Raw genomic sequence first — 24,357 nt, 5'->3', positions numbered from 1 at the left:
TACTTAAAGGTACAACTAAAAGAGCCAGACATGCACGCCTCCCCCGTTGGCCCCTGTCATCCCAAAGCCTCGTGACGCGTAAAAGTCGCCTTTAAAAGATGCCGGAGAGCAGGAGCAGAGCGCACTTTACGCAAGACCGTTAATCTGGAAGGAGTCGCCATTGCGAGCACGGATTACAGTTGATCCACGAAGTAGTGATCCGGAGATGACAGACTTCCCAAACATAAAGTGAACAGCTGGGAAAATGTTGAGGCTTGCGCGTACCGGGACGAATAATAACAGTTTTCTTTAGAAAATAAAATAATAATAATAATATTAATAATAAGGCGAGAGTAGAAGCTGGTGCGCTCACTTGAATTTGGTGAAAAAGAAGAGGAGACGCGCGATGCCTTAAGGTAACAGGTGGCACTTTATGGTTACAATGTCTTTTTTCGCCTTTGGGTCGGTGTTAGATCTATAGGAACGAGTTTGCAGCTCCGTGCCCTCAACTTCAGTGGAGGAATGTGCGTTTTGAGCAAAACATGAGCCGCGCAGCTCGCGCGTCCCACGGACAAAGACCTGAGACGGAAGCTGCTCGTGAACTTTGCGGCTGTGCAATGCTAACAACCCCCGACTAGCCTACCAAAACGGCTCCAGAGTGAAGACGAGCTCCGATGAATGGACCGCAGGATGTTTTCTGGTCAGGCTGGTCTGAATTACAGCTTCAACCTGAGCAACGACCAGGAGCCGGTGGACACGCCGGCGGGCAGGGGGAAACTCTCCCCGTCGGGCTTCGTAGTGCTGTCCGTGGTGCTGGGCTTCATCATGACTTTTGGCTTCCTCAACAACTTCGTTGTCCTGCTTCTGTTCTGCAAGTTCAAGAAGCTGCGAACCCCGGTGAACATGCTCTTGCTGAACATCAGTGTCAGTGACATGCTGGTGTGTCTGTTCGGCACCACTCTCAGTTTCGCCTCCAGTGTTCGCGGGAGTTGGCTGCTGGGGCGCAGCGGCTGCAGCTGGTACGGCTTCATCAACTCCTGCTTTGGTACGTTGCTTGATGTTTTCTGACACTTGGCAGATGCCCGAGCAAAAAACCTTGTTTCAGCTGGTATGCTTGAGAAAGTAACTGTGGTATATGTCAGAGAGATATGTCATTTTATATAATAATGTGGTAATAGAGTACATTTTTCTGGAAACACTGCACTTTACAGGTAAAATAAGCACAGCCGGAAGGTCTGCTGTTTCCTTTTTTTCTTTTTAGAAACAACCTGAGAAAATGAAGGGAAAGCTACCTCGGGTTAAGCATTTTGGAAAATCTCCATCGTTTTCATGATCGCCAAACCTGGTCATGCGCCAGGTTCATATTCCGCGCTGCGGTACATCACCGACTGTGGAGAGTGAGGGGGATTAAAGGATTTCTGTTGTTTTCAGCAGAGTACGGCAGACCCTCTTCACACCATCTGTGTGATGACTTTACCGTGGTCATTCACGCAAATTGAAATTGCTTATTCGCGAGAATGGCGTGATTTCCGAGATCATTACTCCCTTGCGCCTTTGCTGTGAGGTGACGTGGTACAAAAAGGTACAAGGGACCAGTGGTGTACTCAAACCAAAAATATTCAAGCTTACTGGTGCTGCTGTCATGGGCATACACAACACACGTAGACTACACACAACCGATACATACCGAGCAACACTGTACGGTTAAAAAAAAAAAAAAAAAAAAAAAATCCAATTATCACTGCTCTCTGGTGGACAAACTATGCAATGGTTACCTTTTCACTACATGACCGCAAACGTTTGGTTGCAATTTCTTTACAGCAATTTCTTGCCAGCCATCACCCAACAAACACACCGATACAATATATATATCTGCAATAACATCAGCCCTTATATCAGCCCAGGACGATTTATCGGTGTGGCTGTACTCTGCACTGTTACCTTTTAGAAAAATTGCAAAGTCACCCACAGAACAGGGACTGCATTTAGATTTGTATGTAACTGCATTATTCTGTTTATGACCTCTCGAGGGGCCTCTTTTAAATAGAAACAACATGAGGTTTTTTTTTTTTTTTTTTTGCTTTACTGCATTTGCTGAATGGTCTGGCAATAGTCCGAAAAATGTGTCAAACATAGATGTAGGCGTCCACGTTTTCGTATTTTACTTAAGCACCTGACTGAATTTGAGGTAGTGAGACCAAAAAAAAATTAGCTGTCTTTATGCAGTCACGTCAGGGCTTTTCAGTGGTTTTATTATTAGACTGTCCTGTCCGAAAAATGACCCTATAGGTAGTCTGTGACAGCAGGTTATTATAAACTATAGTTACATTTAATTGACAGGCAACATCTAGATGCTGTTGTAATTATGATCGGAGCAAAGGAGGAAGTCAGGTGACGTGTCTAAAGGGCAACAAAGTCCACATTGGGAGGAGGTTGAATCGGATGGAAGGGTCGACAAAATACAGGACTCCCGCACAGGAGACCTTTTTTTTCCCGTGTGAAACCAGTATTTATCTTTGTTTCTTTTAACCATGAGCGTTGCAAAGCCTTAACTGCGTGTTCATTATTGTTACCATGATGACGAAGGTCCTCTGACCTCAAGGAAGTACCTATTATAACCCAAACCATGAGCTCCCCCTAAGCCCAACCAAGTTCTTTTTGTGCCTAAACCTAACCAAATCACGACTGTCCCATGGGCACACGCTTATTATTTTAATTATGACAACAAAGGTCTGGTACACGTGCCGCGCTATTTCAGAAGACGCTCCCGTGGGTCGTATGAGTAAGCAGGCAGAAACGACCTACATGGTCATTCATTGTGGAGGACTTGTGTATTGTTCAATTCATCCACCAGGATCTATGTGTGTTAATGGAAGAACCTGGATGCAGTGACCTTCATTGTGCCTTCATCACGTCACCGTTGACCTCTGGAAGAAAATGAGAAGAAGTGACTCATTAGATGAAAGATGTACAGAGATCTCATGTATTCATGTTTAGAAGATGAAACTGCTGTTTTGCAGACATTATATTGCAAGTTGTTGTTGAAGTTGGAAAGGCACAGGCTTTGTCCCACTATTCGTGTAGTTAGGGAATTTTATTCAGGACACTGAAGTCTTCAGGATATTCTATATTTTTCTCAACAAATCAACAAATCCTGTTAAGAGAAAAAACCAGCAGTGCACTTATCCTACTAACGCGTACTGCATGCTTTGCCAAAGCCTGATATAGCTTAGTCTGCATTTAAACACACTTCTTCTCTCCCATAGGTCTCCCATAGGTGTTCAGTTGGGTTGAGATTTGGAGACTGTGAAGTCCATTAGCGATGGGTTGATGAAGCCTTGATCAAGCACTTAGGTTTTCAAGCCAACTGTGTCGAAGTGTTCACTTGGGAAATGTAGAAATACCACTACACACACTGTCTCCACCAGCTCCTCCATAACTTTGATGTGAATATTTCAAATGGAAATATTTCCAAACTGGAGATAAAGCTAACATATCACTAATTTTCACACTCCTTAAACTGCTCAGTGAGCCCTTGTTCCATGCATAGACTCATATACATTTGATGTGACTGCACTCATTTATTCAGGTTTTTCCTTTAATTTGACACCCATCTGTGTGTGTTTGTGTGTGTGTGTATATATATATATATATATATATATATATATATATATATATATTTATGTTTTTTAATGGATCGGTATACTTTATGTTTGTCTCTTGACAGCCAATCTTTAGTCATCCATTAAACATCCAGACTGTGATAGAGATAATTTAATAGATAATTTGGACCAGACCACACAAGTAACTGTACCCTTCTGCCATTTTAACTCCCCCCTCTGTTGCCATATCCATTGACAGTAATATCTTACTTCTTTCATTGTATACACTGCATGTTTTTTTAAGTTTGCTTCTGTTTATTTACCATCTGTGTCTTGCTATGCCTGAAAAAAGAGAACTTTGATGGGGAGAGATTTCCAGTGAATTGAAATACTTCATATTGTGTTTTTGAAGTCAGCGGGTGTTTATTTTGACTTTGTCCCCTCCCCAAATGGCTTCCATTCTGTGCCGATGGCTCTCAGTTTTTGTTTGCATGGTATGGTATTGAATACATGTGCGAATTGAGTAATGATATCCAGTGATTCTGTCAATTTCCAGACATCAGTAGCTTATATATATATATATATATATATATATATATATGTATATATATATTGCATATTTGCATATTTCATTAAATGATGATGAGATATGCTGTGACACATTGACACTGATTTCTCAAATAAGTTAGTTTAGCTGGTTATATATATAGCAGATGCAGCAGATGCTCCTCTGTCCATGTGACTTTGTTCTATTATCTATCTTTGGCTGTACATCTATTGTGATTGTGTGATTGCTATGGATCACTTTACATTTGGTAAAGTGTCTAATGTTTATAATGCACAAACAGACAAGAAAAAAATATTCACAAGCAAACTTGTATCATCTTTCACAATCTTACGCTTATACATGAGTTAGTATATTCATACGTTACACTTTACATGTTCACACACAGCCACCCAGCATCCAGCACACACACCTTGTTCAGTACATCTTGTCCCCCAGCAGTGGCCTTGTTAAAAGAACATTAAAACATCAGTTTCACGTGTCCAATGATGCATGCTTACGCTTTAATGTGTATGAAGATGGCAAAGTGTTCTGGTTAAACTGCAAACAACCATATTAATGCCTGACTTGGATTATTCATTTCTTCTATAAATATCCCTGCCACCATCCTCACCCTGTTGTCTCTCCTTCAGATGTGATAGCAGGGAGGCTGAAGCTATACGTCCTTGGCAGAGCACAAACTCACACATCATATATAATACCATGATTGATCACCAGTTGGTCTCGGATTGCCCAAGGCTAGTATCAAACAAGGATCAAATCTTAAAAAAAGAAAAAGGCTCGTAAAGGATGACATTCATATTGCCGAGAGCAGTGAAAAGGTAGAAAGCCCTTCTGGGTCTTCTAAGTGTCCAGTTTTCAACATCTCATCTTCTCTGCACATCACCTTTTCCGTATATTTACCTCGGGTTTTTGTAAAGAAAACCAAATGCCAGAAACCAACATGATGCAGCTGTAAAAACCTGTAAGTCACTGATGGTTTCACAAAAAAATTACATAAGTAAGGTTGAGCTCAGAACAACAAATACACTGGTTGGTTGTCTTTAAATTGGCTCTCAGCGTGAGAGTGACACTAAAGCAGAAAAACAACTGCTGTCAGAGAGCGGAATCACATCCATTATTGTTGAGCTTTTTATCAGAGGGCGATGTGGTGGGCTGGCCAGAGAAGAACACCTGACCACGAATATGTCAGTAAATGTTACCTTTTCCAGCCATTCAAGGAAAGCAAACCATGATACATGGGAGTAAAATGAAAAGTTGATAAGTGGAAGTATGCTCACTGTCTTTCGTTACATTGTATCAGAGGAGCAGATGGTTTCACAATGAATAAACTGATTGGGGCAACATGTTTAGAGGGGTAATCAACCATTGTGTACCATCTGAGGGATTAGCCTACAATGTAAAATTATGGGTTACCGAAATGTCAAATGTTAAAAACTATTACATAATTGAGTTTTCATTTTAAATTGGTGTCTTTAACACATTATGGGGTTCAAGTGCTATAATCCTTCAGATTTTAAGAGAATAGCTCTTAAACCAGGAAAGCAATCAGAATTGTTATAGCTGTGCAATGCATCAAAAGATTTTCTCTTCTCTTCTTAAGAAGATTATGAAAAATTTCAATCTTCATGTTTTTCAAAGGTTAATATAAAGTTTTAAAGATTAAATCCATATTCATTCCAGTCAGACAAACTAATTCCACGATTAGTGTCGCCTGTCAATGGTAATGATGATCATCATTGTGTAGTAGTATTGGCATTGTAGCTCATTTCGAACTGGTGAATAATGTGTTGAAGTAGGCTTTGGCATTGCGAGCTTGAAACACTTTAAGATATTGAAAATGTTCTAATGGCATTATGAAAGTATAATCCTATAATCTTATATTTAATGAGACTGCAGGTGTTGTCAGTCTGGTAATCCTCAGAGAAAAGTCCTCAAAGAGAAATGCGGAGGTGGAGTGAAGAAACTGAGTGGAAGCAGGAGTCCGTTTTTTCCCCCTGTTCATCATAGTTTATTTCCAGGTTGCACCAAGACAAGAGCCCTGTATTTGTTTTGTCTACTGGAGGAATATTGTATGTATGGCATAGTATCAACCCGGAATAGGATCCTTTTTTAAACTAATCAATTAAAAAGAATCCACGGCTACATTATTCTCTTCAATTATTATTCTATCAACATTATTCTCATCAACATTATTCTATGCAAAACGTACAGTATACTATGTGTCCTTGACTCTAACGCTTTAATCCAAACATTTAAACCAACAGTGCAGTAAAATAGTATTGTGTGTTTGCTCAAACAATCAGATCTGAAATGAAACAAGCATTATCCGATCTGCTGCTCCTACCCTTAAAGGCTTCGCATCACTGGATAAATTTAATTATTGTCAGCCAATGCCATGAAAAGACCAAGGATTAAGTCGTTTCCTAAAACAGCTTGGCACTGTAGTTTTTAGAAAAAATCACTAAAACCAGAGTAAACAGTGCATTTATTGTGGACTATACTATACTGCTGTATAACAGATTTGGTTGTGTGAGGATTAAAATACTGTACATTGACAATATAACATCATGTCCATTAAATTTGGATTTAATTACAGTGACCGAAGGTCCGTGGCTGATGTGAAGCATCTATATTTGTTAGCTTTGCAGGAACCTCATATTTATAAAGTAACCTGACCAATATTTTGGAGCTTTCAAAAAAATCTGAGTTTCCAGGTCATAATTATGACTTGGCTATTGACGTGAATGCTGTTTACGAGTTGGAAAGAAGTACAGTATCTCCGATATGACATGACATTGGGGCGGACATCAGAACTATAACATTAGAGTCTGCAGTCTCTTCAATGGCTCTGTGACGCTGAAATAATTGTAAAGAATATCAAGTTGTATTATGGATAAATGTCAGGATTCTGAGGTTTGTTTTTGATCCTGACCAGAGGGAGGTGTCAGAGCCAAAGCTTTTGGTGCTCTAACCTGTATTAGACATCTTTATTATGGAGAAGGCATTACAGTGTTAAGAGATGTTTGTGGCAGTGTGAGGATGATTAAGTGCAGACAGGCCAATATGAGATTTTATGACGTTGTAGACCCATCCATCCAACGGATGCATCACACTGCTGCTGTTTGCTCTGCTATAAAAATGCCACAGTATCTCCTGTGTTGATAATCCCGCTGGGCAGTCTTCGCAGAAGGGCAGGGGCAAGAATGGGATGTCAGGTATGATTTGTCAGGTAAAAGGTCATCACACCGGGTTACTCTCCAGCACAGTCCAAGCATGTTTATTTTGCACCCTTGTTAATAAAACAAATACGGCACAGATACGCAAACTGTGTTGTTAGTGAGCTGCATGTAGTCTACAAACAACTGATGGAACTAAAAAAAAAGAAAAAATCTTTCTTTCCTGACCTGATCTCATTACATTCCTTATGGATTTAGTGTAGTGAAGTTTATATTGTATGACAAAGCTTCTGCAGGGGGAGGCTGAGTCAGCCGACTCACTGCCTCTCCAGCACTCTTTGATCTTATGTGATTAATCTGGAACTCTATATGAGAAGTTCTGAGTTACAGTAAAAAGGAGCTTTCAAGTATTTCATCTGACAGGCTTCAAGTGGTCTCCTAGTTTTAAAGGTGGGGTGTTTTTCTTCTCAAGAGATCCAGGGTTTATGCCCTCTAACTCTCCATTGCTTAAATGTCAGTTGGAGTATTTTGAATTACCATCACTTTGTAATATGACTACTCCAGTACAAATGTTTTGTCACTAGTCCTTCCTTGTTTATGCTGAGTTATAATGGCAAATGTTGGTAACATCATGACACTGGTAAATTGGAGAATATGAGAAAGGTGAAGAGCCCTAGAAAGGAGGATATGTATAGTGGCAAGTGGGTGGCAGGTATAGTGGTAGAACAAGGCAGAGAAACAATACGGCTGAAACTGAAAAACTAAATATGTTTCAGATACATTACCATCACAATCGGCCCCATTTCTAAATTAGGCCCCATAGTTCAAAATCAATCTATATTATCATGAAAAAATCACAAATTAGGGAGTTAAAAAAAAATGATAAACAGATCTCGGATTTTATTCCAAGTTCTGTTTAGTTTTTAATGCACGTTGGGAGCTGGAGAGGTCTTAACAATGTAAGTCATAGACAAGGGATGATATACTGCATTTTGCATTTGAGGTAACACATGTAAATAAACACATTTATATTGCTTATTAAAAATGGGATGTAAAAAGGAAGGAGTTATATTAACTTTTTGCCTGAGGACAACCCGCCCCCACGTTAAAACATTGGCAGTAAAACCCGCTTTAAGGGAGCTCCAATTTCAGTAAAGCATCGGAACATATGGGCAGTGGGATTAGCATGTCATCGCAGGTTTTTCTGCTTCAGCTCTTCAGGATACACAGCAATCGCACTACTCAGATCATCAATATCTGCTACTGTAGCACGACAACTTCTGGGTATTTATTGGGTCTGGTATGTGCTACATATATTGACATACATGTGAATCAATGCACCTTAAATGATGCACTGTGAAGCGGTCAGCATGTGTTGCACTCCGGGTTGATGATCGGGGTTTTCAGTTTCGCTTTTAAATAGTGGGATAGACTGGTATTCCTGGAGAATCACGACCAAATGAAATGCCGACATCAATGCTTAAATGACATGACTATGCATTTCTGGTGGATTCCTGGGTTTTTTCCCTCAAGCCAGCACAGTTGAACATGAATGCAGGGCGGAGACAGTACTTGTACACCGTATCAATACACAGCCTTATCCCAAGTTTACTCCTCTCTTGTAATACTCTGTCTCTTCTTCTGAGTTGGAAGTAAAATAGTTGGGAAACAAAGCAGAGTAACTCATAAGGTGTATGTGTCTATTTAGCCACGCTAATACAGTGGCTCCAGAGATGGCAGTGCACTGAAATGTTTCAACAACTAATGGGTGGATTGCAGTGACATTTTGTAAAGACAATAATGGTTCCCTGAGGATGAATCCTACTGAGTTTTGTGATCCCCTGACTTTTTCTCTAGCAACAGCAGCAGGTCGAAGTTTTTACTTATCCTGTGAAATTTCTCAGCATCCTCTGAATAGTTTGGCACAACATTTTGTATGGACATTAATCCCAAAATGATTACTGATTGGTTGCTGATCCCCTAACATTTCCTCTATTACACTTTTGTTATTGAAATGTCTTCTTAACTACTAACTACTAGATTGACACTAAATTTTGTGAAGGTGATAAATGCTACTGACTTTGATGATCCCCTGACTTTTCGTCTGGTGCCACAAGGTTGACCTTTGTGGTTAAGATTGAAATGTTTCAACTACAGTTTCAAAAGTGTCAGCTATTGGATGGCTTGTCACAAAATGTGGGTCACACATTTGTGTCTTCGTCAGAATGAATTGGAAATACGTTAATGATCCCCTGACTTTTCATCTAGCGCCATCATCAGGTCAAAATTTTAATGTGTTGTTTTTGACCAAATTTCAGCTAAACTAAAATAGTGAACATGGTAAACATTAAGCCTGCTAAACATCAGCATCTTAGCAATGCCATTGTAAACATGTTAACATGCTAATGTTAGCATTTAGCTGAAAGCTTACATAACTTCTAGTGTGGCGGTAGAAGTATTTTACTCCAACAACAACCCTCATTTTAAACTTTAAAAACTGACCCACAAGATTTGCTCTGGAATATTTCAAGTGTTGTCTTGATTATTTTTTCATGCTACTTTTAGTATTTTATAGTGCCCTTTGTCTGGTGGTGCTTTGTTATATGTTTTTGTTTCTGTTCAGTGTCATGGTGAGTCAGATAACTTGCAGCTGCCCGCTCTCACTCCTCCACCTCTCTGTCTTTCTCAGGTATTGTGTCGCTGATCTCTCTGGTGATCCTCTCCTATGACCGCTTTAGCACTCTGACTGTATACAACAAGCGTGGGCCAAGCTACCGCAGGCCCCTGCTGGCTGTTGGGGGCTCTTGGCTGTACTCCTTGTTCTGGACAGTGCCCCCCCTCCTAGGCTGGAGCAGCTATGGCATAGAGGGGGCAGGAACAAGCTGCTCTGTATCCTGGACGGTTCATACAGCCCAGTCGCATGCCTACATCATCTGTCTCTTCACTTTCTGCTTGGGTTTACCTGTCCTGGTGATGATCTACTGCTATAGCAGACTGCTGTGGGCAGTCAAACAGGTAGAGAGACGGCAACAGTATGTGTATGCTTTTGTTATGTTAATTTCCTGTCAGATGTTGAAGCCATGCCACAAATTGCTTGAATGTATCCTCCATTAAATTCTGTCGTTTTCAGAATTGAATACTGTAGGCTTGAAAGTTGGCTCAAATAGTTTGAAGTTTGCTTTTTTTCACAAAGAACAGCGGGTGGTTAGTTTGAGTTCATATCACTTACGATGGAATCCAATGGTGTCCACTTTTTAAGGTGAAAAAAAGTTTTAAAATCAACTGTGAAAACTAAAAACATTCTCAAAATGTACAGTCAGCAGCCCCTTAAAATGAGGTTGTGCACTCAATGCAGTCACTGAATTTCAATGTCAAGTGGAGTGGCAAGGTAGTGGACCTAAAGTGCTCTTCTTGTGCTCATAGAAGCCAAATTATAAAATGTAATGTTCAGTATATTTCACACAGGCCTCACCCTTTAACAAAGCTCTGTGAGTCTAGAAAAGGTAAATGGACTGCACTTACATAGCACTCTCCTAGTCTTATCAACCACTCAAAGCGCTTTACACTTACACGTGTAAAGTGCTTTAGGCAGCCTGTCGCCTGAATGCCTCCTTTGTGACGGTGACTCTGCAGACCATAGACAGAGCCGAGCGGACATATGAACAGATCTCTACCTGGGAGGAGCAAACAATGACATATAGTATTGAGTGGCCTTTCAAAAAACAAGCGAGCAGTCTTTATAGACCCTCAGGTTATTACACCATCATAGCCAAGGTCTTCATGTGTCCAAATCTGCGTACTGGCCCTGTCCTCTGCTATGGACATAGAAATAGGTCCTTTCTGCACGAACTCCTGTATCTTGCTGGAGGGAGCAACCACTTCCTCCTGGTAGGAAATGTGTGTCTCTCACACACCACAGTGAAGGGAGGTAATGTATCCCAAAATTGAAGCAAGCAACCCAGATACAGGGTTTGCTCCATCCATACAGTTTGACTGCATAGCTGACAACATACTTGATGAACTCTGCCATGGTGAATGCAGCTAACTGAAAAGCTGGACCATACCGGAAAAAAACTCTGTGGTCTCCTCCACCAGTGAAATGCTGACCCATGTTTTGCTGCATGGGAAAGGTTAATGGCTCCCTGTCAACCGTATTAAAATCCTGGGATGCTCCACATCCATCTCAGACAACTCCCAAAGAGACGCGAGAGAAACTGACAGATAACATGATGTGATGATGTGACAAAAAACGAAATTTTCAGCACAGGTACAAGGAAGTTAGATTGATGAATTTTCGAGGTTAAATACATCAACAGTAAATGTCAGGTTTGGAAGACAGTCTATGAACAAATCAAGGAAAAATCCACTCAGATATTAGACCAGAATGCAGTGCACCTAAAGATGTTCACAGAACCACAAAAATTTTAATAGCTGATGAGATATATGATTAATAATAATAATATCTTTTAAATACATGAAATGAAGCAGTAGCATGCATTAGTTCTCCACAAAATAACCCAGGGACTGCGCTGAACACAGGAAAATTATTTTATCTTGATAGTGTAAGTGGATCCAGCTCGAGGGACAGTAAGAGATTATAGAACTGGACTTTTATACGTCTTTTCAGCAATCACTGTCGTGTACATTTAAAGTATCCATGGCAGTGACTGGTGCATTGGGTTTTGTTGACTTTTAGGGAGTGACTCTGCTTGCCTTAAGTGAGGTAAATCCTTTGCACTCCCTTTAGATGAGGGCAGAGGGGGTTAGCAGGGCAGGGGATTATCGCAGCATTCCACCTCGGACAAAGCATAAGCCACTTAAACATCCTCTTCTTTCTTGTTATTTTAATCCAGTGGTTTTTTAAAACACTTTGGACCTCAGTGCTATTCAAATAAAAATCATGAGAATAATTATTAAATTAAGGAAAATGAACAACCTCTGCCCCTGAGAAGGAGGAGGAAATGTTGTTGGACTCTATCAGGATCTTTCCAAAATAAATGTTTTTTTCAGTTTGGACTGACCCCCCGGTATCAATAATCAGCTTCTGCAGAGTGCCCTTCACCTATAATTACCTCTGTGTGGGTCACATTAGCTGAATTGGTTACAGTCAATTTCCATTACCTTTGTTTTGTCACTCTATGAACCACCTGTCCAGTCATAAAAAAATATTAACACACATCACCAATAACTCTCCCATAGTCAGAAGTAGGTTTTTGGACCTAATAAGTTCCTGTCACGTTATATCAGAAAATTATTAACCTAAAATTGCAGGATTAATCTCATTAGGCAAAAGAATCACGGTGAAAAGCTGGAAGGCACTGAGTGGGAAGAGGATGTGTGTAATATGTCATGTGCATCCACTGCTTTCAACTGACAGAAACGTGCTAGGAGTGTTTCGTTGACTGTGAAACAGCCAGTTGAATTAGAAAATGATTTATTTTTCTGATTGCGTCAAGAAGTAGCCAGAATTAAACATCTGTCCTTTCAAATTCAACTGAACTGATCACAAAAGAAACTAAGTGGAAAGCAGTTTCTTTATGCAAGATAAAGAATATCTCAAATATGTCAAAGTGTCTATAATCAAACCAGACCCTGATGATTAAAGTGATTCAGTACATGCACAAACACCATGTTTAATACTACAAAGCATTCCCTATATTGTAGCCACCATGTATTGTACATTCCTGTAGAAATATCATATGCATATTATAGGGATTTACATCATTTCTTTAAGTTGCTTAAATAGACGAGTTTATCCTTTATGTACTGGCCATAAAAAGATACCTTCCTTTGAGAAATTTTCACTATAAGTAATGGTTGACATCCTCAGTCCTTTTTCTGTGCAATAAGTGATTTCAGTACAAAATTTCTTCCTTTTGTTAACTTTTGACACTCCAACTCTCCAGTTTGTTGCATGCTTTTGAAAGCCAATTGGACTATACTAATAGCTAATGACAGTTTGTGACAGAGTTCAGCAGCAAGACTAAGAGGTAAAATCATTTGGGGGAGAATTTTAAAAATGTTGTGTCACACATCAGCCTTTACATTATCCTTCTAACTGTGAAATTTAGCTAAAATATGCTTTGTCTTGTTCAGAAAGAGACACCTACTGTGATTGAGCTGCAAAGGCTCTGTTCTTTGAGGGAGCTCTGAAGGAATCTGGACAGCTGTAAGGATTCTGTTGGGAGAACGAATCCCCCCTCAGCAAAAACATACATGAACATTAGATCTTAGTTAAGTCAACAACATCAGAAGCTCTGCACATGTAGAGGGGGGTGGTGGTGGAAACTGCAGCAGTAAACGACATTTACATCACATCATAGTAAGACCAGTATGATTACACAACCTGCTGTGTACACCTGCATGAATATGACTGGGTGTTAGTCGCCAGCAAGTAGCAAAGCAACTGGTCAGTGACTCACTGATTTGACCCATGAATGAAACAGCTGATTGCAATCAGCTAATGCAAGCGTAGCATCTGTGCTCTGCCTGAAGGGGTCATGGATGTATTATGAGAGCTGGATACAGTGCCACCACTCAGCTTTGCTGCTAATTTGAACAAGTGACCACCTGTGGTATCATGAGAAAAAAAAAATCCTCTGTGGCCCAGAAAGCATTTTACCCATAGACCACCATTATAAGTGAGACATCTGTTAACGTGTTGACAGGACACCTCGAACTGCAAACAAGATCAATTATTGTTCTTTGTATTATGAATTTTTAATCCATAATGATTTTATATTTGTAAATCTTTCCCAGAGTCTACAAGAGCCATTTTTATGAATGGGACATCATCCCAATGTAAAGTCCGCGGGCGAAGCGGGAACACACAGATGGGACCAGAAATAGAAACACCAATATTTAATTGGTCTAATGATGTGGAAGCAAACCCAGAAGCTAGAAAAAAAAAACCCCATTGGTTTATGCACTGGGCAAACAATTGTCATTTATGTGAACGAGTGCCATGTTTGAGTCCAGTGTCCAGTTCACATAATGCGTCCATAGAACTGACACAGTGCTTCATTTCTGTGCAAAGACATGCAGCAACAGACTCCCCCACGTACCCTCTGACTCAAAACAAATCAGGGACAATCATCAATTGTAAGAGTGAACAGGAAAAATGATAACATTTCACCCAAACATTTATGTTACAAGAGAGGGGGTAAATTTTATTTTAAACTTACTTCTTGAACAGGAATGCGTTGGATGAATGCATCTCCTGCATGAGTACCTTTCTAATGCTATTGGAGTTACCTCATCATTCAGCGGAGCTGACCTCCTGCTGGCTCTGTCCCAATTAAATCCCTGGCGGTCGTTAAAACTGAGAATCATTTGCATGAAGTGCGCAGCAGTCTCAGACCAAGTTATGAGAAAGTGAGTGCGCTACGAATCTGAGTGTGTCATGCTGGGATAACTGCCCCACTTCAGTCCAACTCATCTTAATTTATCCTCATTACAGAAGAGTGAAGGAAGGGCTAAGAATAAAGAAGAGCCATCTGTGAGTGAAGACATCCAAAGACTGATGTCAAGAGAACTTTAATTGGATTAGGATTAAGATACAGCTATAAATACATATTGTTTATGAAAAGACCATCTGTGTAAATCGATTTGTTGAATATGTTTACTGCTACTAATCTGCCACAGACTAATCTCCCGCCCAACCTGAGGAAGACCATTATGGTCCAAACATTGTCTTGTCTATGTGGAATTAAAGACGAAAGGGAACAAGGTACCAGTGGGCAGGTGTTCATTTGTATTTTTTCAAAATATATTACAAGTTTTTAAATCTATTTTCTACTGCCTGGACAGCCAGTGCCCTTCTAATTTCACCACCGTATAAAAATACAGATAGTTACAGACGGTTTCGTTTAGGATAATTACATCACAACAGGTCATTACATTTTTTTCCATCACTTTTATTATTGGTGTATGATAGAGCAGTGAAAAGCATGAACTAATGAAATCTAATTTAAAGATGCCTTGCCTGAACTACAAAATACATATTCATCACAGCTTTTTTTTTTATCTTTGTGTATTTTGAATGCGCACTGAATGCATTCAGGGACTGTTTGTGAAGTCAGAGCATCCTTGAGCGCACAAACTAGGAGAGCTTACAATGAGGCCCTGCAAGTTTTCACACTGCAGTACAATGACAGGAAACCATCAGCTGCCTAGAAAGATGGAAATGAGAACACCTCCAGAAAACAGAATAAACCGTCAAAACATCGGAGCTTGAACATTTTGCTCTTTCATCAACAAACCTCTCTCCTACTCTCATTCACAGGTGGGCAAGATTCGAAAGACTGCAGCCCGGAGGCGAGAGTACCGCATTCTGTTCATGGTTCTGACCACAGCTGCCTGCTACCTGTTGTGCTGGATGCCTTACGGTGTTGTGGCCATGATGGCAACATTTGGCCCGCCCAACATCATTAGTCCAATAGCCAGTGTGGTGCCCTCACTACTGGCCAAGAGCAGCACTGTCATCAACCCTCTCATTTACATACTTATGAATAAACAGGTGAGTCATCAGGTGTGTGCGTGTGTGGTTTTTTGTTTTTTTTTGTGGTACCCAAACTAAAAGTCATCATTTTGAAAATCAAGGACAATTTGACATGAACAACAGCTTTATTTACACAGTAAAAAAAGACAAATTACAACAGCTGAAATCATACAAATGGTCTATTTAAATATTAATTCAAGTGTAATAAGAAGGGAATTCACTGACAAACCAAAGTCAAGAAGAACACCCTAAGGCTGTTGGGAGTGAAACATGACTTTCACTCTTTTTATGTTCAGTAATGGATGCTTCTTTTTCTCTTCCTCATTTCGGGAATACTGCAGGACGCTGCGGGAGAGAAATATATATAGAAAAAAAAACAAACGTAAATGTTCAACAATCCTTAACAGGCAGTGTGGTGCAGCAATTCCCACAATGTTGAATAAAACCCAGACATGAAAAACAGGCCTTGAGTAAAGCGCAAAGAGAGAGAAAGAGGTTGAGAGGGCAAAACATAACAAACAGCGCCTCCAAACATGTTTCTCATCTCACCAATTCACTGCTGGTCAAACATTACAGTTAAAGTCACCTTCCACTACCATGTTCTGTATTTAATGCTGGCACTAAAACTGTTGTATTGAAGAAGATCAAAAATGCAACTAAATTTAAACCTTAAACTTAAGCATCCCCAAGAGAAGCAATAGCACCTCAGAAATCAGGCTATTGCTCTAACTCCTCATCCCGAGTTAAACTTGACAAGCTGAAACATACTTAAAACGGGAATTTGGCACAATATTAAGATGCGAGGATGAAGTTGCCACAAGGTAATGCACTTACTCAAGAGCTTCCAGGGAACTAGTGATACCTGTACTGCAGCTGCATGTGATTTCCCTATCCACAAGCATGCATTAAGATCTGTAAAACACCACTTAAGAAAAAGAAAATCCTATAGTACAATCGCCTCTCACAACATTAATGACAATGGTGTTTACTTGTAGCACAGTACAGCACAGACAGTTTAAGACTCTTAGCCCTGATCTTGACTTGCATGCTCTGTGCACTGAAAAGTGATCAAAGTCATTAGAAATATACAGTACATGTACAATACGTTCAGGGTTTCTGCACCTTCAGTGTGTTACAATCACAAGCACGAAAACATTTGATTATTTATCTCATCAGAGAAACGTAAAACCTACAGCAGAGCTGAAAACCTGCATGATTTTAAATGAATGCTGAAATCTCCTTAATTTTCAAACATGGTTCCTTCAGTCTATTTTTTTTTAAATCTCTGTTATAGTCCTCTAACAGTTACTGACTTTACTGGGGTCCTTGTTCCAAGATCTTACGATTACATGACATTTCATCTACTTGAAACTGGGGCTGGGTATCAAACCTTAGTACTTTCTGCACTCTGGATAAAATGTGTCTGCAAAACATATCTATCTATCTATCTATCTATATATATATCTCTATATATATATATATATAGATATATAAATATATATAGATATATATATTTAATATAGATACACACACATTTCTGTACCATTTCCACTGACACGGATATATCTTCAGCATCTTAAGACCATTGTGGTAGATGCTTTCCTGGCAATATTCGATCTGCAGCATTTTGCATCAATGTGATGAAGTACTTCTGTCATGTATGTAATTCACTGAATTAGTCATTGCTGTCTGATTATTTCATCTAAACACAGTTCCTTGATTCAATTTCCAAAAAATGTACTAGATCACGATATACAGTATATCAGTGTTGCAATATAAATACCGTGATAGAAGATTTTATATATCGCCCATCCATACTGTGAAGAATTAAATATTGGCACCAAATATTTGATCAATGCTTACTTTTTTCCTTTGATCAGGTATAGCCTGAGTTATAAAAGAGATTGTTGAGTTTGTTCCAAAATGTAGTCTTTTTGTATCAGCACAGTGTGTGTTTGTACCAATACTGATAGACTTTGGATGATACCAACCCCAGAATCATCTACATAGCCCTCTTTTTCAATATTCATAAGACTATTCAAAGATTCAAACATTTCAAGTTTTCACGTTATACCGAACCACAACCAATAGCACAAGCACTTTTTTTTTTTTTGTTTTTTTTTAAAATAGCACACCCAGTAATAAAAATCTCTGCTATAGGCAAGATTTTTCTGACTGCATGTCTGCAGCAAAAAAAAAACACCACCAACCCTCGTTTCCACACTGAACTAATACCTCTAGAGCTTACTGCCGATGTGGAACTGACTCACTGTAAACATAAAAATCATCCTAGCTGGAGACAAAGCAAATCTGATGATATTGCCAGTATAAATTCCTCCTTTATAATCATCTCCACTCTGAGCTGTGGACAGCTACAGACCAATATTAGAGGATTCAGAAAGTATGAGACATTTATAGTTGTAGGAAATGAGCTTCCAGCTGTTACATGACAAAGAAATAACCCTGCAATGAGCTGCACAAACGCAGACCATACTGCAGTAGTGAGCTCATGGAAGGGTTTGGCCATTCCACTTTCTGGTAAAATTACATTCAATAAAGAGTAAACTGACGATCAAAAACAGGGGCTGGTGATTGCTGAGGCAGAGCTGAGAATCCCCTGATACAGATCACTTCAGCAGTATCAGCTGCTCCGCGCCAAACTCCATGGTACTGCAGTCCTGCCGCAGTATTGTACTGCATGTATCCAAAACAGCCATGAGTGTTCCGGCGACCACTAGGCACAGGGTTACGGCTACTCTGAGCACATGTTTGTTCAGTAGATCCATTTTGGCCCCAGTTACTTTGATTTAATTATACCCTCAGTAAATAAAAAGTTACTATAGGTAGAATGGATCCAAAAAGGACAAGCAGTGCCTTTCTGCGAGCTTTTAACTGAGATACAGGCTTTTTGACATTGAATGAGGAATCATCCGACCCATGTGAGCAAGAAGTGACAACCTGGTGACTGTGAGTTAGCTTAGCCTGCGCAGAAGAGTTATTTAGTATTAGTCTAACAACGTCAGCAAGAGTGAAATTAATGCCTCGTGACAACACGCAAAACAACTTTTCATTACTCACGACGATATCAGAGGAATGTCAAACAGGAACAGCTGCTAGAGCAATGAAATGCACAGTAATATGAGTGATGTGACAGCTTGACTTTGTCTCTGTGCGAATGCTGGATCTGCCTTTTATACTGTGCATTCTTCTGCATGTGTTGCTGCGTCATGTATGTAAGTGTGTGTGTGTGTGTGTGTGTGTGTGTGTGTGTGTGTGTGTGTGTGTGTGTGTCTCTGTGAAAGTGTGTTGCATTTGTGACATTCAGCAGGGAGGACCAGTAAAAAATAAAAATAAAATCACAAATATCCACAGTTATAAACAGTGGCATTTCCTTTAAGTGGAGTACCCACCCATACTATTGAAAAACACAGATTTTAAACCATAGAAACACATCCACTTGTTGAAAATTCACTTGTCTATCTAACAACGCTGATCTGGTGCTACCCTAGTCAGCTTCACAGCTAACATGGCTCAGCTAAAGCAGAGAGAAACATCTTTTTCAGATCCATCTTGGAGACTCTTCCTGGAAGTCTCTTTTCTAGTAAACCAGCTTGAAGTAGACAAGTTCTGTCGGAAGCCTCCACATTGATCCCTCCTTGGAGGGGTATGGCTTATGTTCTACTTGGGTCTAATTTGAAATTTGTAAGCTTAAGCTTCCCTGTCTCCAGTGGCTTTATTGCACCTCTCCCTTAGTCAACCACAAAAGGCCAGAGTGTGTGTACGTTCAGGCTCAGAGGGTCAGTTTTCATATCTCAGATGTCACAGTTGACGGTGCTGAAGCCTGGGAGAGTGACCCGTCCCTTCCTCCTGAGGTCCCTCTCGGGGCCCGTGTTGATCCGCTGGATCAAGCTCTTCTCATATAGGAGGGGATGGTAGGCGCCCAGTGTACAGGCGGCATCATAATAACGCTCGTGGTAGTGGCACAGGTCTGTCTGCCTCATGGAGGGAATGTACTCGTACACATGCACTTGCTCGCAGAGCGCCATCATCAGGAGGATGCCTGCAATGGGAACAGAGAGAGAGAGAGAGAGAGAGAGTTCAGATATTCGCTCACTTTAAAACCTGTTGTTACCCTGTACTGCAAAGCAGTTTTGGGCAACAAGATGTAACATTTAACCTTTTTAACTTTAGTAAATCAATTTCACATTAAAATTTTGTGTTCACACTTACGCAGTTACACACATTCCTATCCGGAAGCTGCCCAATACAGACTACAGTCTGATCTGCCACTGAGCAGCTCTACTGGAGCAGTTGGGGGTTAAAGGAATAGTTTAACATTTCTGAAAATACACTTATTTGCTTTCTTGCCGAGCGTTAGATGTGATAGTCTTCCTCAGCATCTGCTACACTTGCTCCTTCGGGAAAAGCATTTATCATAAAATCTCCACTGGATCTGCACAATGTCAAAAGTCAAGAGCTGCAGTTAGACTGGGCAGTTCTCGGGTACAAATGCAATTATAAGTGCAAATGTAAGCCTGAATTCTCAGCAACGCTCCCCTTTAGATGCAAAAAAAACAAAAAAAACAGAACTGAATAGATAATAAATGAAGAAAGTGAGTTTTCCTGCCTCAGCAGGCAGTGCATGATATCTTTCATACACTGATACGTGGCAGTCACAGAGAGATGTCAGCTCCCATTTACATTTAGTTACCTTCGTTATTTATCACTCCACCTTGCTTTGTACTATGCTGCTGATTTCTGTTTATCATTCTCTCCCAGGTGATTGTTATTCTGCTCACACCCCTCCTCCTCCTCCATTGCTGCTCTTCACTGCGATAACACTAACCACAAACAAACAAGCAAAATGCTTCTTACAGAACATGTATCGTGTTAGCATGAGTTTGACCACCTGCTATTTCCTTTTCTAAAATTAATTCTACAATAATTGTCAAATACTGATCACTTGTAAATAAAATTCTATCAGATGCAACATGTATTTGAGCAGTTTACTGTACATCTCCTTAGCCTTTACAGCACAGTCCTACGAAAACTAGTGGAAATGAAAATGTGTTTTAAACACAAGGTGCCCCAAAAGGTGCCCTTTAAAAATGTTATTAGCTCTATTCGTTTTCGTGTCCCATGTATGTGCAGGCAGTCTGTGTTGAAAAAGCCCTGCCTTGAGTTGTATAAATTAATTCTGATGCAACAGAGATAAAAAAAAAAAAAAAGGATGGCATCATGACTCATTCCCTCGCAATGTTAAGGAAACACAGATCAAAACAAGAGCAAGCACTTATATTTCAGAGAGCAGCTCTCAGAGCTTTCCAGTTAATGTGTTAAATGACCTGCAAGGTCAAACTCACCATTAAGTTTTAGAGGCCACCTACTCTACTTTGCCAGTGCAACAGGCCATTAGAGGACCAATCTCTCTTCTCAAGCATAACTAGCTGTTGACTCTGAGGACAGGAAAGTGCACTAAGGCATGACTTCTGCCTAATCAAACTTTGACCAGACCTGTACCACGAGTTTGTGTGGCAGTGTGAAACCAAAGCCAATCCATCTCTGATGCTTCCAAGAACTGTCTGTTTGGTGGGGGTATATTATGTTCACGTTATCGCTTCTTTCCCTCTCCCTCTCAGTTCTACAGGTGTTTCCTGATTCTGTTTCACTGTGATCACTGGTCAGCGGCGAACGGCAACATCTCGATGCCCTCCAAGACCACGGTAATCCAGCTTAACCGCAAAGTCTACAGCAACACGGTGGCCTGCACCGCCCAGATCTCCAACGACGTCCTCAACCAGTGCTGCAGCACGCCGGCCACCAACCAAACAACCCCTCCCCTGAGGTCACAACCTGAGCCGGAATATCCTCAACATAACCAGACAAGAAACACTGTCAAGCTGCAGCACAAATAACTCCGCTTGATAGCTCCTTTTACAATGTGAACTTCAGTGAAATGTGAATTCATACATGATGAATCCGTGTATCATTCGTTCTTTTCATATTCAATTGGGAATCCAAAAATCGGAAAATGAAAATACAATTCATCATTCCGTTATTCATTCTTCACAAAAAAAAATAACAACAGTTTGTTTTTTGTGCTTTCAATTTTATTTATTTTTTTAAGTCAAAAATAGCAAATGAACAAATGGACCACAAACCGCTGAAAAGAAAAACCACCCACGTTGATGTTCAAGCTCATATTCATTGCATTAAGTCAGGCACCACCATCACCCATGTGTATTTGCTGCAAGTTTATCAAGTGCAACACACAAAGAAGTCAGCGACTTCCTGGTCGTTTTTTCATTTTCCAATTTTGGATTCTCAATTGAATACGAAAAGAACGAATGATAGACAGATTCTGATGCATTTAGAGAGTCAATGTAAGTTTTGTGTGAGCTTGTGCTCATTTCGAATTTTTATAATTTACATGTACAAGGTACTAGATGGGCATAGAAATACAAATTTCATTAAGTATTCACAATACGGCCAAATTTATGAGGACACCTGATCATTACATGTACATTTGACTGTTCGACATCGCATTCCTCAACCATGGGCTGTAGGGATTTGATCCCATTCAGCCACAATGTGTGTTCAGCCACTGATGTCGGGCGATAAGGCCTGACTCAGAGTCAGCGCTCCAGATCATCCCAAAATTTGTTTGATGGGTTTAGGTAAAGGCTCTGTGCAGGCCAGTCGAGCGCTTTCTCACCAAATTCAGAAAAGTATCTCTTACTTTCCTATATGGGGCGCTGTCATGTGTAAACAGGAGAGGAACTTCCTCAAACTGCTGCCGAATGTTGGAAGCACACTACTGTGTAATATATCATTGTGTGCTTAAGCATTACGACAGGACAAACAAACCATGAAAGATCAGTCCAGACCAAAAGTATACAAACATATGTGGACATCTACTTCTGGCCATGTAGTGCATTTGACCCTTGTTTGATAGGTCTATACTGTATGTCCAGGAAATATTTTTCTTTCAATATTCATTTACTGATCAATTCAAAATGGTCATATTTATTATTGATATTAAGAGGTTCAGTTAATGTTTTTTTTAAATCATTTTTATCATATTAACTGTTGATTATACTGTCTACTAAGCACATTTTCTGTATAAATTAGAAACAGGGTAAAAATGTTGTGGAAAATTCTCTCTACATGTAAGTAGAAGGTTTGAAAATTTAGTGGTTCCTCAAAGTGTTCCTTTCTTAAAAATTCCCAAACCCAGCTGCACGTTCACTACAATAGGTTGAAGGTTTCAATTCATTGCAGAATTGTAACATTTATGTATTTTCATTTCTCTACAATGTGACCACTACAGAATTGATCATTTCTATAATACCTTTTAAATATAATGTATATATTTTATGTTGACTGAATTCCTTTTTGAAATCCAGGATCAGTTTTTTTTTCCCCTCCATTTTTTCTACAAAGCAAAAACCTTGTGCCTATTCTCTGTTGCTGTTTGTCATTGTGCTGATGTAAATGCCACGGCTAGCCAGTCATAGATTTGTGCTGTAATCAGTGTCAATGTGGACTGATGTGTTAACTGCCGTCTTTTCTTCCTCTCACTACAGCCTCTGTACTGCTCAGAGTGTAAATATTGCAGAATCCTAGTAGTTCTCACAAAAAGACCTTATCTTACATTCAACTTTCAACTTGTACATATATCAAGTTAATAATTCTGCTCTGCATGTAGTGGTTTATTTGGTTTATTTCTAATTGTCTGTTAGTTTTCCCTCTTTCGTTATGGTTACTTTGTGTTGCATGATTTTGTTGGTTTTTTTTGTACATTACATGTTAAAATTGATCAGATATCATGGAGAAAGAGAGACAATTACTTTCACCTGTATTCAATAAAAGAGCTCTACCCTCTCTTGCAGTGACTGGTCACATCTGTAGTCTCACTAGGGGGCAAAAGATCTGAGGCCATTGGGGGTTTCCATCATGGAGCTTTAGGCCAGAGAGACGGTGCTGACCACTATGGCCACGGCAGGTTAATAGAATGGGACTACAAGGGAGAGGGATATGGGATGCCAAATGGCTCCTATATCATCTGCTTTTAGTTCCCCCATGCCAGGATGAGAGAGGCCAGTCTGAAATGGGTGAAAAGCTGTGATGTGTCACAACAAGACCAGCCAAAGAGGAATGGTTGGCCAAGAGGACACAATGTGATGGCTGAGGGGAAACCGTAACACACCTGAGGAGATGACTGTGATCCGCCACACTGAAAGGGCTAAGTGAAGGAATTTCTAAAAGCTTCCTGAATGTGTGCGCAAGTTTTCCACACAAGGCCGACGTGTAGACTTGATGGTCTCCCCACCTTGTCCACAATGTTGTAGACCGGAAAAACCAGGATGCAACATCTGGGAACTGGAATACAGAAACTTACTGGAGACGAGAAAGTGCTGAAATTTAATGGCCCTGAGTCATGATGCAGATATCAAGCATGTTTGATACGAACACCAGATGTGGTTGTTTGCCTCAGAGCTTGAGATGGCTGACCTTCTCACTGCAGGGTGG

General features: G+C 40.1%; 2 protein-coding genes across 4 annotated transcripts in view; one reads left to right on the top strand and one right to left on the bottom strand.

Moving 5' to 3' along the window:
• The first annotated feature begins 145 nt into the window (after positions 1 to 145).
• tmtops2b (teleost multiple tissue opsin 2b) lies at positions 146 to 24,351 on the top strand. Its single transcript, XM_040148101.1, has 4 exons — positions 146 to 1,024; positions 10,015 to 10,340; positions 15,610 to 15,843; positions 21,465 to 24,351. Exons 1-4 carry the CDS (start codon positions 658 to 660, stop codon positions 21,738 to 21,740), a joined length of 1,203 nt encoding a protein of 400 aa, XP_040004035.1. The 5' UTR covers positions 146 to 657; the 3' UTR covers positions 21,741 to 24,351.
• The window catches only part of LOC120801293 (beta-galactoside alpha-2,6-sialyltransferase 2-like), a 40,922-nt gene continuing 33,863 nt past the window's right edge, over positions 17,299 to 24,357 (bottom strand). For all 3 annotated transcript variants that reach the window (XM_040148100.1, XM_040148098.1, XM_040148097.1), the window contains one exon: positions 17,299 to 19,885. In XM_040148100.1, coding sequence (XP_040004034.1) covers positions 19,638 to 19,885 — 248 coding nt within the window. In that variant the 3' untranslated portion in view covers positions 17,299 to 19,637. The remainder of the gene's footprint in view (positions 19,886 to 24,357) is intronic.

This window comes from Xiphias gladius, chromosome 16 (genome assembly GCF_016859285.1).
Source record: "Xiphias gladius isolate SHS-SW01 ecotype Sanya breed wild chromosome 16, ASM1685928v1, whole genome shotgun sequence".
Taxonomy (NCBI): domain Eukaryota; kingdom Metazoa; phylum Chordata; class Actinopteri; order Istiophoriformes; family Xiphiidae; genus Xiphias; species Xiphias gladius.
This window is presented reverse-complemented; position numbering and strand designations above follow the sequence as displayed.

Bases quoted from the DNA above. Each gene is read 5' to 3' on its own strand.
- tmtops2b (XM_040148101.1), top strand. From the start codon at position 658: ATGGACCGCAGGATGTTTTCTGGTCAGGCTGGTCTGAATTACAGCTTC. The intron at 1,025-10,014 runs GTACGTTGCTTG...TGTCTTTCTCAG, and splicing joins CTTCATCAACTCCTGCTTTG to GTATTGTGTCGCTGATCTCT. The intron at 10,341-15,609 runs GTAGAGAGACGG...TCTCATTCACAG, and splicing joins TGCTGTGGGCAGTCAAACAG to GTGGGCAAGATTCGAAAGAC.